The sequence below is a fragment of the Terrapene carolina genome, unplaced genomic scaffold (assembly GCF_002925995.2).
Source record: "Terrapene carolina triunguis isolate 2854851 unplaced genomic scaffold, T_m_triunguis-2.0 Scaffold838, whole genome shotgun sequence".
NCBI classification, from domain to species: domain Eukaryota; kingdom Metazoa; phylum Chordata; order Testudines; family Emydidae; genus Terrapene; species Terrapene triunguis.
Genome location: NW_020665189.1, coordinates 12,044,058 through 12,061,717, shown reverse-complemented (window position 1 = coordinate 12,061,717; position 17,660 = coordinate 12,044,058). Strand labels below are relative to the sequence as shown.

At 42.9% G+C, this 17,660-nt stretch overlaps 1 protein-coding gene across 3 annotated transcripts in view; it reads right to left on the bottom strand.

The window, feature by feature from the left end:
• The window catches only part of LOC112103221 (rho GTPase-activating protein 7-like), an 84,220-nt gene that overhangs the window by 26,751 nt on the left and 39,809 nt on the right, over positions 1-17,660 (bottom strand). Inside the window, exon 1 of one of the 3 annotated variants that reach the window (XM_024194871.3) lies at positions 6,459-6,796. The exons of 1 other annotated variant lie outside the window; for it this stretch is intronic. In XM_024194871.3, coding sequence (XP_024050639.1) covers positions 6,459-6,471 — 13 coding nt within the window. In that variant the 5' untranslated portion in view covers positions 6,472-6,796. Of the gene's footprint in view, positions 1-6,186; positions 6,253-6,458; positions 6,797-17,660 lie in introns of those variants that run through there. One more of the 3 variants, XM_024194872.3, reaches the window with a different exon arrangement.

The window sequence follows — 17,660 nt, the reverse complement described above, 5'->3', positions numbered from 1 at the left end:
TAGAGTAGACGCAGCAAACATACAAATATGTTGAAAGTGGGGTATATTTGCTATATAGTGTACCAGTCTATGACATCCATCTGTGAAAATCTTGTGCTCTGAAACATCTGTTATACGTTGGAATGAACAAAAAAGGATATATGATACATATGTCCAGTTACCGGTCCAAGATATCAATGGCCAGTCACACGTACTGACTCTTAGGCATGACAGCAGGACATACACATAGCAGAGAATACTATTTTATTAGTTAAACTGGAAGACCAGCACACCATTAGTAACATTGAACACCCCTTACTAGTTCTTAGTAACAAGAATTTGCCCCAGTATAGTACCCGTTGGTAGAGTCTTAATATTTTGTTCCTTGCCCACTATCAATTCCACTTGGCAGTTACTTCAGAACAACAGATATCAGGAATCAACTGCTCATTTTATAGCAATTATGGCCAATACTATAACATTCCCACAGGAGCAGAGGCAAAGCATAACCTTACAGAAATACAGAACACTCACCAGATGCCTTAAAAATGTAAACAAGTTTAGTATGCTGTTGGAATAGCACATATCAACTGCCTCTAAACTGTGCCAATATTGGAAGTTACTGGTGTCTGTTGTGGAGGGGAGGAATCCTGAACTGCACTCTTCTCCTTCCTAGGGATACTTCTAGTTGAGTTATGAGTACAACCAAACTGTCAAGGCTTGCCTGACACACAGACAGTCCCTATACATTCGCCTCAAATCTTTAAAAAGAGCTTCAGAATCTGGCATATTAGACTGAAGGAACAAACTGGTTTGTTAAAATATGTTTTCTAAACAAAAAATGCATTCCATACATTTATGCATAGGAATGCGTAGCCTGATTTTGCTTGAAATATTCAGCAGTAAGTTACCAGTTTAGTAAGCTGAAGGAATTCATTTATGTATTTCTAGTTTTGTCATGAATTTACTGCTTTGCTCCTTCTTCGTAAAGTGAATTTTGAATCTCTCAACTCTGAATCTGTTTTATTACTAACAGATAATAAGCTCAGTTTGATTAATTTAGGTAATCCTATTGCAATGCACACCCCAAGCAACCATTTTCACCTTCAAGTAAGGACGTAGGTTGAAATGACATTTGTTTTAAATAGACTGATGCACTTCTCTCCATTTTTAAAATTTTTTACAAATAAATACTTATTTCTACCACTATGCCAACTTCACCAGTCTAAATACACCATTGCTGCTGCTCTCATAATACACATTTCAGGTTCAACTGCCCCCAGTTTGCACATAATTTTATCAAAGCATAACCTTTATTAACAAAATCAAAATCTTGTCTAGACGCGATAAATCGATCCCGGAAGTGCTCGCCGTTGACGCCGGTACTCCTGCTCTGCGAGAGGAGTACATGGAGTCGACGGGGGAGCCTGCCTGCCGCGTGTGGACCCGGGGTAAGTACCTTGTAGTTCGAACTAAGGTACTTCGACTTCAGCTACGTTATTCACGTAGCTGAAGTTGCGTATCTTAGTTCGAACTGGGGGGTTAGTGTGGACCAGCCCTTTAACTCAACCTGCTAACTCTGCAAAAAGTAAACTACGCCCTGCCTTGTCTTCATTAGGACTTTAACTCATGTTAGTTAACGTAAGTTAAGCACATCTTTTTTCCAGTGAAGACGGAAGAGTCTACATAGTCCCATAAATGTTAAATAGTTTCCCAGGTTAAAGTAACCCAGAGCTTCCTTCTGAAACTACAGCTGCATTTCCACTGTGAATTGAATCAAGAAAAAACTAATCCAGGAACGGCAGCTTAAAAAATGTTTCCATTAGTAATTTCTTCATCAGCTAATGATCCTGGACACAATGACCTTTTCATCACAGTGGTGGTCCCTTCGGGACAAGGTTAAGGCAGCTTCGGAAAAGTTGTACCGCTGCCACCTCTATACTGTAGCTAAATGAACTTCTACCTTCAGGTATTTCAATGCAGCACTGTACACAAAGGTTACAGACACTACAAAGTTCTTTACTTTGAATAGCTTCATCTTGGCTTGCTGCCCCTGTTACCCGGCTTCTGTACAGGAAGCAACAATACACTTCTTACTCTACATCTGTTCCAATGTTATAACTTTTGAAACAGTCTAGCAGTTATTATTTCACTGCTAGAAATGGTTGCCAAAATGCTCTAAAAAGTCTGTGGATGCCACTGACATCCAGGGAAGATTTAGGTGCAGCTCCTCTTAACTCTAACGGGAATTAAGATAATTGGAAAATAGAGTCCCAGCTGTTTAGATATGATCTAAGGACATCCCCCCCAAAAAAACAAACTGTACCAATATGATACTAATCAACCTGAGAGGAGGCAATAAACTTTATCAAAAGGAAAATTTGTGTTGACCTACATTAGACTCCTGATGTGCCAGGCTAATTTGCGGCCTGACAGCAAGGAACTTTAAGACATGTGATGTCTGAAAGGCTATTTTGGTAGCACTGGCATACATATTAAATACCCAACTGATGTTTTCTATGGATGCACACAGAGTATTCCAACGCTCCCAAAGTGTTAACACCTGAAAAAAGGGAAATACTCATGAAGGCATGGCACTGTATCGCACCAACAGTATAGGATCAAACTTGGGCACCACGTATTAGAGATGTAACAAGGCACTTATAAATCCTGGCTTAACTGAGCTACTGTAATCATGAATATTATTGCTCTGTAAACTAACACAGTGCTTTAAAAGTGCAGCTAAGAGACGCCAAAGCTCAGTGAGGACTAAACTGGAGTCTGAGATATCTGTTTATGTAGAGCAGAGCCCATCTAGTTATTTAGCCTGTTGAAATGGTCACCCATGTTACTTTTTGATCAGGGAAGCAGCCTAGCCTAGTAGTTTATGCAGAAGAGACATGAACTCTTGACTTCTAATACTTGCTCCGTCCCACGGCCACTTTGCCCCTCCCAGTCTCAGTTCTCTTGAGCTGTGAAATCAAGAAATGTATTTTATCTTAAAGTGGTATGGGGATTAAAAAATATTTGTGCAGTTCTTGTAACCGGTGTACAAACTTTGTGTGTTAGCCACTATCGATAACTACCAACCTCACTACATTGTTAGAATTGTTTTTGCCCCTATACAGTTACACAGATACTACAACAGGATCTATCAATAAACCTATTGACCAACTTTTTAAAATAGATATGCTAGTAAACACAGGATGATTCTAACTGCTTACTCTTTTTTGATGCCAATATAGCTGCTCAGATGCTTGTAGGGAAGGAGTCAGGCCCTCCTAAATAGAAGCAGGAAATGGGAGATCCTTTGAAAAGCTGGCACAGGAGTGACACTCCAAATTGTATTACAATTACATCCTCTTTCTCAGGATTGAGCAGAAGGCAGATTCCTAGAGATTGTACAGCATTATTTGCATATGGTATGAAATACCAGAGTGACTCTGACATGGCAACTCCTCCTCACACATTAAATACACTGTTTGGTTTTATAAATATTTAAGCAGTTGGAAAATTTCCATTTCCTGCAAGCCCCATTAGTTTAATCAGAGATTAGAGGCAGCACTTTAAAGTTAGCTGTTTTCTCTTGAGCCAAAGGTGATAGGGTCACTGCCAAATGTTTATGGGAAGCAAAACACAAATGCATGACCTGTGCCAATTTTCCATATAGGATTGTAATATAGAGTTACGTAGGCTGGTTATCACATAACCAAAATTTAGAAGGGATGATTAGGTCCAAAAACCAAACAAATGCTCACATTAATATGAATATTCATATTTTTATTAAAATGTCAATGAAGATTTGAATTTAAACATACCCTCTGCAGTGTTTGCTGCCCAAGAACAGCAGCCCTGTGCTAGTATAGGAAAGGCAGAAAATGAAACTAACCAGAAAGAGCACATGAAACAAACTAGTCTAATCTCAGTCTAAAATGATGAAATACTTCATGTAAACAAGCAGTATGAATGGTAACTAGAACTTTAGAATTTAAAAATACTTTGTTTTAGTAATTTAAGAGTAACAGGTAAGGATATTTGTTTAAAACTACAGCATATAAATTTATGCTTGACAGTATTGCTGCAATATATTGAACATAAAACTCATTCTTAATGTATTGTTTTGGGTTTTTTTTTTTAAAACAGTTGTCCCTCGCTACCACTTTCCTGCATTTGAAAACTATAACATCTCCACTATCAAGGTAAACGCACATCTTTCACCTTCATTGTGTCACAATGTAGTTTTCCAGTTTTGATGGATAAGAATTAGATGGTGATCGGGGTTTAAGAAAATTGAAGGGGGAGGGTTTTTAAGTCTGAAATTGTTCCAAAACCTTGCAGATGGTGAACATTCCTGCTGTTTGCAGCAACTCCATACCAATTATCCCAGGACTCTCCATTTCAGCAGCACTAAATTGCATAAGAAATCGCTATGAAAAGTAAGATTTGCTCAACACTCCCAGCTCACCAGGAAGCGTAGCAGCATCTCCTCCTTACTCACAGCAGGTACAAAGGAGAGAACAATTAGTGTAGAATTAATTTTAACTTTACATGATTAGGCTAGGACGCCAATTTGTGAGGCTACAGAAATAATTCAAAAGAGTTTTGTTCCCTCTTGATCCCTGTGTGACACGTGAAGGATTTTTTCCATAATACAATAATCTTACTATGACAGCAAAAGGCAAGCCAACAAAAAAACAAAACAAAACAAAAAAAACAAAAAAACAGCAAAGCAGTTGGCTCCAATACTAATCGGATGCTGCTGCCTCCTTCTGTTACTGGTAATGCTGAATCTATTGTCCTTCTCAACCACCTCTATCTGCTCCAAAACTGAAGTCAACATGCATGGGACATGCTTGGCAGCTGCAGCAGCCAGATGCCAAACTCCGGAATGCATTGTTCCTACAACAAATTAGCCTATCCCAGCACCTACTAAGCTAACAGGTTCTTCATGAAGCCTCTTGCTTGGTTTCATTGTGGGCTGTGATTCAAGCTGTTGAGTTGACTCTGGGGCTGATCCAGGTTGCAGATAAACTTATTAGTCCTTCCTGACATCCTTGGTCTGTATTCCGTGTTGCATCTGTAAAATTTCATATCAGTTGTCCATAAACTTCAGCTCCTAGGAAGCCAATTCCCATTTGCACATGTGCTGTGAAAAACACGTCCATTGGACTAGATCCACCCAAATACCAATGTATTGCCCAGCTGTACACCAAAATCCCAATAGGTATCACAAATCAGATTTCTAGCCTCCGGCAGCACCACAAATGTATTTACAAACACTTGTAGTTCTACACAAAAAATTATACCGCACAATCCACTGGATATAATTGTTTCTGGCCATTCACCTCAATTAAAAGTGTATGCCCTCAAATCCTTTCAATAGTTCCTTTTGCCCTAAAAAAGTATATTCTGTTTTCTCTGGAGTACTGCTGTCCCTGTTTCAGTGTCACTGCCTGCCAGCATATACACTCACCCACATTACAACTCTGTCCTTGGGAGTCAAGTCTTCCAGTATACCCCGGAGACACAATTATTTGCTCTGGCTCAGCTTTGCAATCAATGTCTCAGTTGTAAACTCCCCTGGAACCATATGAATTTGAGCAGCACCTTGTGCATTACCAATGTTAATTGGAGAGTCCCTACCAAATATTTAAACGATAATCTCCTGGCAAGGTTGGGGGGGGGGGAGGAATGCCACCCCCTTTACACATACCTATTTACTTGTTTTGAACTGAATACATTTGAAGTGCAAGTGTCCTGCTGCAGTTATAAAGAGGATGATGAGGTTTTTATTTGTAAGTGAGCTAAAGCATAGCAGCCACCTAACTGCTCTGTGCCTCAGTTTACCCTACAGCATGTATTGCAGGAGACACACAATCAGTGAGTTCAAGGTCAAGATGGTCTCTGAAGAATCTAGGCCACTGACCTAAATGCTTTAAAGGCACGTTGTTTAGCGGCAGAATAACACCAGGGAAAAGAAAACCTACGTTCTCACCGGGCCTGGCTACAAGCCCGACTGCAGAAAGACTTCAACTAACAGGTGAAAAACTGGGGAGTGCCCAACTCAAAGCCACCCCCGACCAGCACACTGAACTGGAGGGAATAAAGGGGGGGGTGTGCTATTCACTAAGGTTAGGAGAAAGAGACACACACACCCCGCGCGCACCCCTCATCCATCACCAAGGCAGGTTTCTGCAGCAGAATTACCACCGTCTTTGCAGGGTGTCGGTCAGAGTCCCCCCAAAGCGCGGAGAGCGGGCGGGACCGAGTCCCCAGCCAGCCAGCGGAGCACCAGTGGCAGCCCCAGCGCGCTGCGCTCGGAGCGCTCCCCTGGCGTCTCACCCCGCGGAACACCGAGCCGCTAGTGCCCAGGCATCCTCGGCCCGGCCCCGGGCGCCAATCGGTCTCGGCCCCGCTGCTCCCCTCCACGAACATTCCCCCTTCTCCCGCTGGGCATCAGCAGCCGCCCGGCCACTCACGTGTCACTATCATCCTGCCGGCTCCCCGCTGCGGCTCGAGCTCTTCCCAGCCCAGGGCAGCCGGAGCCGCGCGGCGGGCGCTGCGCTGCGCTTGCCTGCGGGGCACGGCCCTTGTGGAGTCCTCCAATCCGGGGCGGAGGGCGTGGGAGGCGGCCTGGGCTCCCCAGCGCAGCTGGGAGGGATCCGGCGCAGCCCCGGCGCGCAGCGAGCTGGCCGCCCGGTGCCACCACTACTGAGGGGGTGAACAGCAGCTAGGCTCCGTCCGTGTGTCCCGGGCTCTCCCCCTCCCCCGATCCTGGGGGCAGCTGCCTCGGCAGCCTCGCCGGCTCCTAGCCCTGAGCCAGGGGACAAAGGGGTGTTAAGTGTTAATGAAATTAACTTTACTACCCGCGTGATTGAAGGCTACAAGGAAACCTGGGCAGGCTCCTGTTACCTACCACTGCTTTGACAGACGGCTCGCACCTCCCTCCCCCCCCCCCGCCCCTTTCCGGGTTTAACTAGAAGCGGAGAGTGATTTATCTGTAGGGAGAAAGCCAGAATCCCTTCCCCTCCACTCGGATCCTTGCCCTTCAATGGTCAACAACTCCAGCATGGATTTTTTTCTGCTCGCTGTATGATCCTGGGGCGTGCACTATCATTTATTAAGAGCTGTAACAATTGCTCTTAGGAATTTTTTTTCCTAATAAATTAAAATTAAGTTTCACTTAAGTAGCTACATGCAGTGCCATGTAGCTATAATGCACTAACCAGGAAGGCTGTGCTCAAAAACTGGTACACAGTATCCCAGAAAAGCTTGAACCATACTTGAGATATTTATCCCAGTGTGCTGCTTTGATACTATTAGCATAGGACTCTTCCACCTCCAGCCTTTGATGGTTCACTAAATAAACTTCTAAAGACTAAGATTTGTAAAGGTATGTAGGTGTTTCTGTGCTCAGCATTGCAATGCGTAACTGATTTAGAAGTTTAAGACCCATTGATTGTTAATGCGATTTTGACTCCTAAATCAGGTTAGTTATTGCTATGCTGAGCATAGCAAAACTACATTATTTTAAAAATCTGAGTTGAAGGACCTGTCTATATGGGGAAGCTATTGCAAAATAAGGTAAGGTGTGAATTTAAAGTTCAATAGCTATTCCACACTAGCTCCTGGAGTGGATACTCTTATTCCGCACTAAGAGAGTGCTTTCATGCTGTTAATCCTGTGGGCTATTCCCCCGTGAAAACAAACCCTAATAAGGAGTTTTTCAACAGAAAATGAAGTTTCATCAAAAAATGAAGTGAAATTTCTTGATTCCCTCTAATTTATGGGGCATCAAGAATAATAGTTGCTAGAATCCTAAGCATCCTAGAATATTACTGTACTGCAGACATTGTTAGCAGATTTTGGGGGGGGAGGGAGATCAGAGAGAGGGGGCAATACACTAAATACATATTACTACACCTGTGCCCGTGATAGTCAAATCTATTTGTTTTTCCATAGTAACTCCCTATTTTGAGACATTTCTAATGAAAGATTTGTCACAGGCCAAAGTTCATGACAATTAGCAGCCTCACATTCTTGCTGACACTACCTTGTTGGTCAAAGAGCTCCTCACAACACTCCTGCAAGGCAGGGCAGTGCTGTTATCCCTGTTTTACAGATGGGGAACTGAGGCACTAGATGACTTGATCAAGGTAACATGGGAAATCTATGGCAGAGCAGGGAATTGTTCCCTAGTCTCAGAGTCCCAGGCTGGCATCTGAACTACCGGACAGTCTTTTCCTCTCATGGGTATTGATAAAGTCACCCTGTGTAATTCACTTGAGCTTGTTTGTAAATGGGTTTTGTTGCATAGTACATCAAACTGTATAAAAAGCCTTAAAATCAACAACCATGTTAGTTTACTTAGAAAAGTAGCAACTGTGTATTGTTTGGATAGAAAAAACTTAAAGGATAGTTAGGACATAGGGGATATTCTTTCACACTGGTCAGTCAGTTGTCAGTTCTTTAATTGTGTACCTGGTGCAAATGAGATTTGAAGAGCCCCAGGGCAACCAGGCATGGCAAGACCTATAAACTGAACTTTACACTGGCATAATAGGCTTTCAGAGGCTTCCCAGTATGGGTGAGAACATGCTAGATTTGCTGAAGCTGGAACACTAAAAATAGGAGTGTGACTGCAGTGGCACAGGCTAGCCCTGAGTACAACATTATCAGGGTTGGGTGGGATTGTACTCAGGCTGCTACTCACACTGCCATTTTAGAGCACCAGCTTGAGCAGAGCTAACACACATCACACATATGGGAAGAAACATACATATATATATATATATATACATGGAGATATACCTATCTCATAGAACTGGAAGGTCATCAAGTCCAGTGCCTTCACTAGCAGTGACCAAGTACTGATTTTGCCCCGATCCCTAAGTGGCCCCCGCAAGGGCTGAACTCACAACCCTGGATTTAGTAGGCCAATGCTCAAACCACTGAGCTATCCCTCCCCCTGTCACATGGGTATCATAATGTAATTTGGCACTCTCTTGATTGTGTGTTAAAGGGATGCAGACAGTTTAATCATCACTTCACACTTCTGATTCCATTTTCCCCTACAGGCTGCTTCTAAGATTAGTATCTAGACTGCATCTGCATTAGAAGTTTTTCCTTAAAATTTCCCACTATTGTTACCAGCAGCACAGTTGTCTTAACCTTTTTGTTGTCTACTCCTGACTAGAGCTGGCTTACGCAACAATGACTGCAACACTGGCAGCCTATTGCCACTAGTGCTCCCACTGTTGTTCCAATTATGGAGCTACACCTGTGGTAGTGCAATGGTGTAATATTGTAAGAAAATGTCTAGGGCAGATAAGACCAAAGATTAGAGTGGGGAAGTTTCTATACTTTGTACATTTGAGAGCATTTTGTGTATAATCATTTTGCTGTTTCCCCTTTTTGTGAGGATTTTTCACATAGCAACAGTGGAGAGACAAAATATTGTTTCAAAAAGGAAATGCAATTGTAACACCCCCCCGCCCCCCCCCCAAAAAAATTGGTTGCGGGACTAAAGGGCAGGTATAGTACCTGAAACTGCTTTTCTATTTTAAGCAGTCTAGATTTCAAGTTCATACTATCCCTTTAACATAACAGACTTCCAACATACTGTGCCAACAGTCCACGCAATAAGGGTCATATTACATATTGACACAATTCATCATAATGCTTCCCATAAACCATAATTTTATGCCCATATATTAAGGAAGATCAGAGTGCTATAGTACCAATAAGTCTATGGGGGAGAGGGTATAAATATACACACACAATTTCTGAGGAAGTCACCAACCCACTACAGCTTGGCTGAGGGAATTCTGAACAGCCCAGGCACAAGGCTTTCAAATATGCACCAACATGTACTAGGGCTGGGCATGTACTGATACCCCTCAGTCAATATTAAAGACAAGTTAATGTGCCATGGAGATTATATTGGGTCCTATTTGAGGTGATAATTGTAATTGCACTGGGATTGCAATACATATGTTAAATGAAAAATGTTTTGTCATTAAAAAGAAAATTAGAAAGTAAAGTTAACATTACTATTTCAACCAATACAAGCTAGGAAACAGATGAGAGACAGTCTATGACTCTAGATAGACCGTGTCAATATCTGTTCAGACATAAAGGTAAAAAAGATCCTGAACAAAAACAAGTGTGTTGTTTTTCTAAAAGAGCTGCTCTAGAAATTATTTTGGCCTGTGTTATACAGAAGGTCAGAGTAGGGATAGATCTACTTAAAACGCTGAAGCAGTGCAGCTGCACCAGTGTACCACTTCAGCGTAGACACTGCCTACACCAATAGGAAGGCTTCTCCTGTTGGTGTAGGAAGTCTACTTCCCGGAGAGGTGATAGCTAGGGAAACAGAAGAAATTCTTCCACCGACCTAGTGCTGGTCTATGCCTGGGGTTAGGTCGGCACAGTTACGTCTCTCAGGGTGTGGATTTTTCGTACCCAAGAGACATAGTTATCCTGAAGTAAATTCCTAGCATAGACCAGGGCTAGCTGATCACAGTGGTCCCATCTGGCCTTAAAATGAATGACTCTATAAACTTAGATACTATGATGTAGCAATTTCCTTGTTCTTGTCAATTTATAATTCCATGACATGCTATATATTACATGGATTAAGGATATAGGATCTCTCAGGCATGTTTAAAATGAGTCACTAATAGCTGCAACACTACCCAGCTGTGTTCAGTTTAGGGCCAAGTGATTCTGTTTGCACCCACTGAGAATTAATTGCCACAAGTTCCACAATTTATTTGTCTGATGTAATTAACATACCAATGACCTCAGCTCTAGTTGGGTAGCTTCATATTCGGATATCAGTGCCCTGTTATACTATTCAAATATGACAGACATTACACTAACAGCTTACACCTATTTCTTGGAGGAAATCTATTGCACAAAAAGATTCAGCTGTAAAATTTATCAAATTTATCAATTAAGATCTGTTAGTTTTAAATCAGGTTTATTCCCTTCACTTTCCATCAGATATAGGTAATCTTTCTACCATTGCAGAAATTCCAGATTTTGAGAGAGGGTATTTTACATGTCAAAGACTTTTTTCATTTGAACAGTCCCAGACAAGCTCTTGTTGATTTTCTCAGGGCGTCTTGCACCTTTTTTGGACCTTAAGGTGCCTTAACGTGCCTTGTGTGGTCACGGCTGTAAAAAAAAAAAAAAAAAAAAACCCACCTCAATGACGGGTGTAGCTCCGAGAGCTCCAATTTGCTGAGCTCAGGGGGTGTTTTTTTCACACCCCTGAGCAAGAAAGTTGCAGCACTGTTAATTGCCAGTGTAGACAAGCCCAAGATTTAGTTAGTCATCACAAACTAAAAGATCTCAAGTTGTTGGATCTAAAAGGTGGTAGTGGAAAAATCTAAAATCTATCAGTTCAGTGTATGGTAGCATGATTAATTACAAATCTGGGGGAATCAGGAGACTTGCATTCTATTCCCAGTTCTAATGAGTGACTTACATGTTCTTAGACAGGCTTCCTTGGACTTTTGCAAGAGATAAACAAGATTTGGGCTCATGATTAAAACCCACTTTGGGTCCCATCTACACTGCCAGACTAAACCATATCATGGACTATTGTGTTATAATCAGGTCCATTGGCATAACAGATTTTATGGAATAGAGAGTACCTTTCAGACTATTTTGCCTATGTAGACTTAGTCTAGACAAAAATAGTTTGTGGTCTGAAATATGCACACTTGTTGAGCAATGCACTCGTGTGCTAAAAACATTCTGAACTTTGTGACTGATCACAGATTTCTCTGAATTTGCTGTAGGCTGTTTTCAATGAACCCTTTGATTATATATTTTTAATAAACCAAAACAATTTAATTAGCCAGCCTGATATGTGACATTTTCCGAATGTGGCTTATCTCAAACTTGTAAACATTTTCCTATTCTATAATTGCAGAGGCCACATTTTTTTAAATTAAAAAATTTAAAACTCTGTCCACATTGTTTCTGGAGCCAAGTTAAACCATACATTATGGTGCATTATAATAAAAATATTTGAACAACCTTTATGGATGCTTAGAGCCATATGGTACCAGATTATAATGTGGTTTGGCTTCAGAAGCATACCTTAGGTTACTATTCATACATTTTTTTTCAGATACACTTTAAATCAAGGTTAGTTTGGTGGCTTTTGAATTGTTAAATATTATGAGTAGAAAGGGGAGACCCTCGAAAGGATGAGATGCTTTGATCATTCTTCAGGTTCAGATACTTATCCAAAGTCTATGAACCACTTCAGATTGCAAAACTGGGTTAGAAATTTCCTTAATACAACATCTTGTGATGTTTAGGCACTTCCAGTTTGGAACCTGAAGTGCACAGGGAGATAAAAATGAAAAAGAATGAAGTAGTTAATCAAATATATTTTTAAAACTTCAAATAAAAGTTCCTTTTGGGTTTGGTTTGATTTTTAAGTGAAGATTTGAAAAGCAAGGTCATGCAAGATTCTATCCAATCCATTTTGCCCAACCCTAATTGTGATAGCCTGATAAAGTTGCAATTTAAGGGCTCAGTTCATTAAAATTACATATGGTTTCCACATGGTAAAAGTGTCCCTCAAAACTTGGTATTTTAAGACTTGTACAGCCTTGTGAAGGAGCCAATTCTAATTTGAGTAGAACTGGCCTCTAAATTGGCAATTCTTTATGACAGAATAAAGCAACTGTATTATTATGCTCTTGATTCACTGAGCACATGTGCTACAAATGAGATTACATAAACCTGATTTAGGATATCCAACGGTGATTAATTTAGAAATTGTTGCCAGTCAAGTAAGAGATCCACCCATTCAATGTAAAAAGTACACACCCTTCACTGATTAAATTCTCATCTATGCACTGGGGTTAAGAAGACAGAATGTATTATTGTCAATTGGGGAGAACATCTGTAGACAGACTTTCTATGTGAAAAAAATGCTCCATCTGTATGATCATACAATCTTTTTCCCACTCTAATTTTCCTTTGAACAGCTGCCAGTATGTGATGAGACAGGAAGAAATGATAGCATTTTAGTACTATTTCAAAGAGTTAGTTTATTAGTAAACGGTGTTTACAGTGATCTTGAATGCAAGCCTCATATTATATAGGTAATTGATCAAGAGCAGGTAGACAGAAGAGAATGTTAATATGGTAGGACCTGGTCGAGTGCCGTGCAGCCATGACTGAATGGTGAAGGGCTTCAGAAGGCCTTTGAGGTCAGTTTTGAGTATGTAGGTGCTGATCCTGCACTACGATGGAGGTGGATGGACCCATGCACCCACAAAGAGCCCCACTGAGGTAAATGGGACTGTGCCCCTGCACTAGGGTGACTAGATGTCCCGATTTTATAGGGACAGTCCCGATATTTGGGGCTTTTTCCTATATAGGCTCCTATTACCCCCCACCCCTGCCGATTTTTCACACTTGCTATCTGGTCAGCCTACCCTGCACAGGGGTTTCATGTTGCAGCATCACAGGGCCTTTAGATTTTAAAGTTCCTTGAGGCAGAGACTGTGTGTGTTCTACCATGTTGAGGCCCTTGTACTAGATTTTGGATGAGATCTTTAGGTGTCACCATAATTTATATAAATACATCAAAATCCCCAAGCCCAGTTCCAGGGTGGCACGCTGTAGAGATTCACAGGATAGGAGCGTGAGACAGTAAGGAGATATTTCCCCGCTTTCCTATGCTTCATAGTTCCTGATTCCACAGCCCAGCCATGCCCACTACCGCACAGTCACTCTGCTTACATATTGGCACACTAGAGTAACTCTCTGGTGCTGAACTTCCTCTCTTCCAGTTCGTATCAATGGTTTATAGCCTTCTGCTTTCTCACCGTCTTGCATCCAGAACAGAGCTATTGGACAGGAAAAGTCCAATGCCACTGGGTTGGGGCCACTTTCACAAATCATCTCTGCTGAATGCCTGACACTGGTGGGATTCTGGTGCTGGATGGCACAGATAGATACCCTTAGCACTTTGCAAATATTAAGGACACACAGTCCCTTTTTCAATCTAAAACACTACAGTCTGCCTATTGTAGCCAACACATGTAGAGATTTTATAAACGGTATCTCCAAATCAGAGGCATTCCGGGTTGCGGAGACTCCTAGATTTACCCAAATATGGTGAAAGATACTTCAGCAAGTCATCTTGGAGCAGTTCACTTGAAACAAATTCAAAAGCTATTTCATGAACAAAATTAACCTTTTCATAAATGGAAATGAACTTTTTCCTGTCTTTCCCCCTCCCTTATACTTAACCAAAACTGTAGAAATTGCTCTGAAAGTTACTCAAACTACTTCAGACAGGCACTGATCCCATCAGTGGAGTCACATCTCATTAAAAGCCAACCCACTGCATATTTTAACTCCGATGTCATTGGAATATTTCCCATGTAAACATGAATCTACCAGAGATCCCACAGATCACCTCTCCCTGGTTGCCTCACCCCCACCCCCAAATGAAGAACTGTATAAAGGAATGTCCTGTGCTCTAATTCTGGAAACAAAGCCAACTTCATTTCAGCTATGATTAAATTCTGTGATAATTTTTAGTGAAGGGTGTTCTGCATAGAAGTACTGTTTCACCATAATACTCTATACTGGATAAAACATTCATAATCATACAGAAGTAGCATCACTGTTTCAAAAGCAGAGGCCCTGAGGTTTATTTTAAACAGTCTACTGGGATCCTCAGACCCCACCCCCATCCCCACATAGGCTCCTGAGTCATGGGGATATTTCCTTTGGTTACAGGTTGGAGGTGACTCTCTTTGAGATCAGTCTGTACCACCTCAGAGGGGGTTATGTTCTCTTCCCACCCCTACAGCATATTCTATGATTCTTCTGCAGCCCTCCTGAAACAACATTCCAAGGAAAACCCAACCTGGAATCCGATAACCTCCCCCACACGTGGCAGCAAAATATGCTGCCAGTGCCACTTGCCCACCTAGGTGGCTACCCCATTACACTTTTAAAATCATTCCAATTGTTTTGGCTTTTCTTTCTTTTTTTTTTAAAGAGATAAAATTAATGGCTGTTGTTTTTGGCAACACACATATTTAAAGGTATCACATATGAACTACAAAGCACTACATTAATGTATCATGAAGTTTGCCTCTGAGCACCCAAAAGGAAGGAAGTGCCACAGCAAAGGCTGAACACATTTCCAATTGTCTCTTTGTTACCATATAGATCAGGGGTTGGCAACCTCTGGCACGCGCGGGCTGGGCCAGTTTATTTACCTGCTGACGTGGCAGGTTCGGCCAATCGCAGCCCCCACTGGCCATGGTTCGCCGTCCCAGGCCAATAGGAGCGGCGGGAAGCGGCATGGGCGAGGGATGTGCTGGCTGTGGCTTCCCGCCGCCCCTATTGGCCTGGGACGGCGAACCGTGGCCAGTCGGGGCCGCGATCGGCCGAACCTGCCGGGTCAGCAGGTAAATAAACTGGCCCGGCCCGCCAGGGTGCTTACCCTGGCAAGTCGCATGCCAGAGGTTGCCGACCCCTGATATAGATAAATACTGTTCACCACATACTACACTGTATTTTTCTGCCACCTAAGATACACATTCAGCATTGCATGTTGCCAGGGTTCCCTTTTGTGTACGTCAGATGGGAAGGATATGTTCAAAAAGCAAGCTGGGCATTGCGTGGCCAACAAATATCCAGAGTTGTTATAGTTAATGTTGAAAGAAAGTTTGGAGAGGGAGATAAACTCTCACGCCTTAGATCTTAAGCCACTCTCTAATTATTCCAGAATAGGCTGAGACTTTAATGTGAGCATATTACTACTGCAGGATTTCTTGCACTTTCTTCTAAAGCATGTGGTGCTGGCCACTATCAGAGACAGGATACTGGAGTGGGTGGACCATAGGAATTGCCATACTGGAATCCGACCTATGTTCCTATCTACATGGAGGAACTCTGGACTTACTCTGGATCACACAGCAAGTAAGTGTTAAATTTGAAACCTATATCTAATGAACTAGAGTATTCCTGCACACCCAGAAAGGAAGTCAATCTGTCAGTTTTCCTACCTTGTGAAATGCAGCGAATACCTTGAACTTGCATAGTACCTTTTCATCTCATCTCAAAGCACTTTGTAAAGGGAGCTACTCATGCATACCCACCTTCACAGATATTGCAGCTGGGGTACAGAGAGACTAACGAGTGTTGGCAGACTCAGGAGTAGAATCCAAATCTCTTAGCTCCAGGGTCAGTGTTTAACCCACTATGCCACAGTGCCTCCTCCTAGCCAAGTCCTTCAGGGTATGTCTACCCTGCAACTAAACACATGTGACTGGCCCACGTCATCTGACTGGGGCTGCAGGGCTGTAAAATTGTGGTGTAGACATTCGAGCTTGGGCTGAAGCTTGGGTTCTGGGATCCCCCCCTACCCCCTGTTGCCCCCCCACCCCAGCAGGGTCCCAGAGCCCCGGCCCCAGCCCGAACATGGGCCAGCTGTGGGTGTTTAATTGCAGGGTAGACATACCCTTTGAGTGTCTGTTTTTAGTGGCACCCTCTGAAAAATGTAGAGCGTTTTCATCCAGCAAACTCATCAGGCCTGGTCTACACTACGAGTTTAGGTCGACTTTAGCCGCGTTAAATCGACTTAAGCCTGGACACGTTTACACTACGAAGCCCTTTCTTTCGACTTAAAGGGCCCTTTAAACCGGTTTCTTAACACCACCTCGACAAGGGGATTAGCGATAAAATCGGCCTTAGGGGGTCGGAATTGGGTTAGTGTGGACGGAATTCGACATTACTGGCCTCCGGGAGCTATCCCACAGTGCTTCATTGTGACCGCTCTGGACAGCACTCTCATCTCAGATGCACTGGCCAGGTAGACAGGAAAAGCCCCGCGAACGTTTGAATTTCATTTCCTGTTTGCTCAGCGTGGAGAGCACAGGTGACCATGCAGAGCCCATCAGCACAGGTAACCGTGATGGAGTCCCAGTCCCAGTCCCAGGATCGCAGAAGAGCTCCAGCCTGGACCGAGCGGGAGGTACGGGATCTGATCGCCATCTGGGGAGATGAATCAGTGCTCTCCGAACTCCGAAGCAGTAAAAGAAATGGCAAAACATTACAAAAGATCTCCAAGGCCATGAAGGACAGAGGCCATAACAGGGATGCACAGCAGTGCCGCGTGAAAATTAAGGAGCTAAGGCAAGCCTACCACAAAGTCAGAGACGCAAACGGAAGGTCCGGGGCAGAGCCGCAAACATGCCGCTACTACGCGGAGCTGCATGCCATTCTAGGGGGTGCAGCCACCACTAGCCCAAGCGTGTTCTATGAGTCCCTCTCTGGAAACGGGGAAGCGGGTTCGGCGGACGAGGAAGATGAGGATGGAGAGAACATAGATAGCTCACAGCAGCAAGGAAGCGGAGAAACCAGTTACCCCAACAGCCAGGATATGTTTGTCACCCTGGACCTGGAAACAGTAACCCCCGAACTCACCCAAGACCCTGAGGGCACACAGGGGACCTCTGGTGAGTGTACCTTTGCAAAAATTACACATGGTTTAAAAGCAAGCGTGTTTAATGATTAATGATTAATTTGCCCTGGCAATCGCGGCCAGTACAGCTACTGGAAAAGTCTGTTAACGTGTATGGGGATGGAGCGGAAATCCTCCAGGGACATCTCCAGAAAGCTCT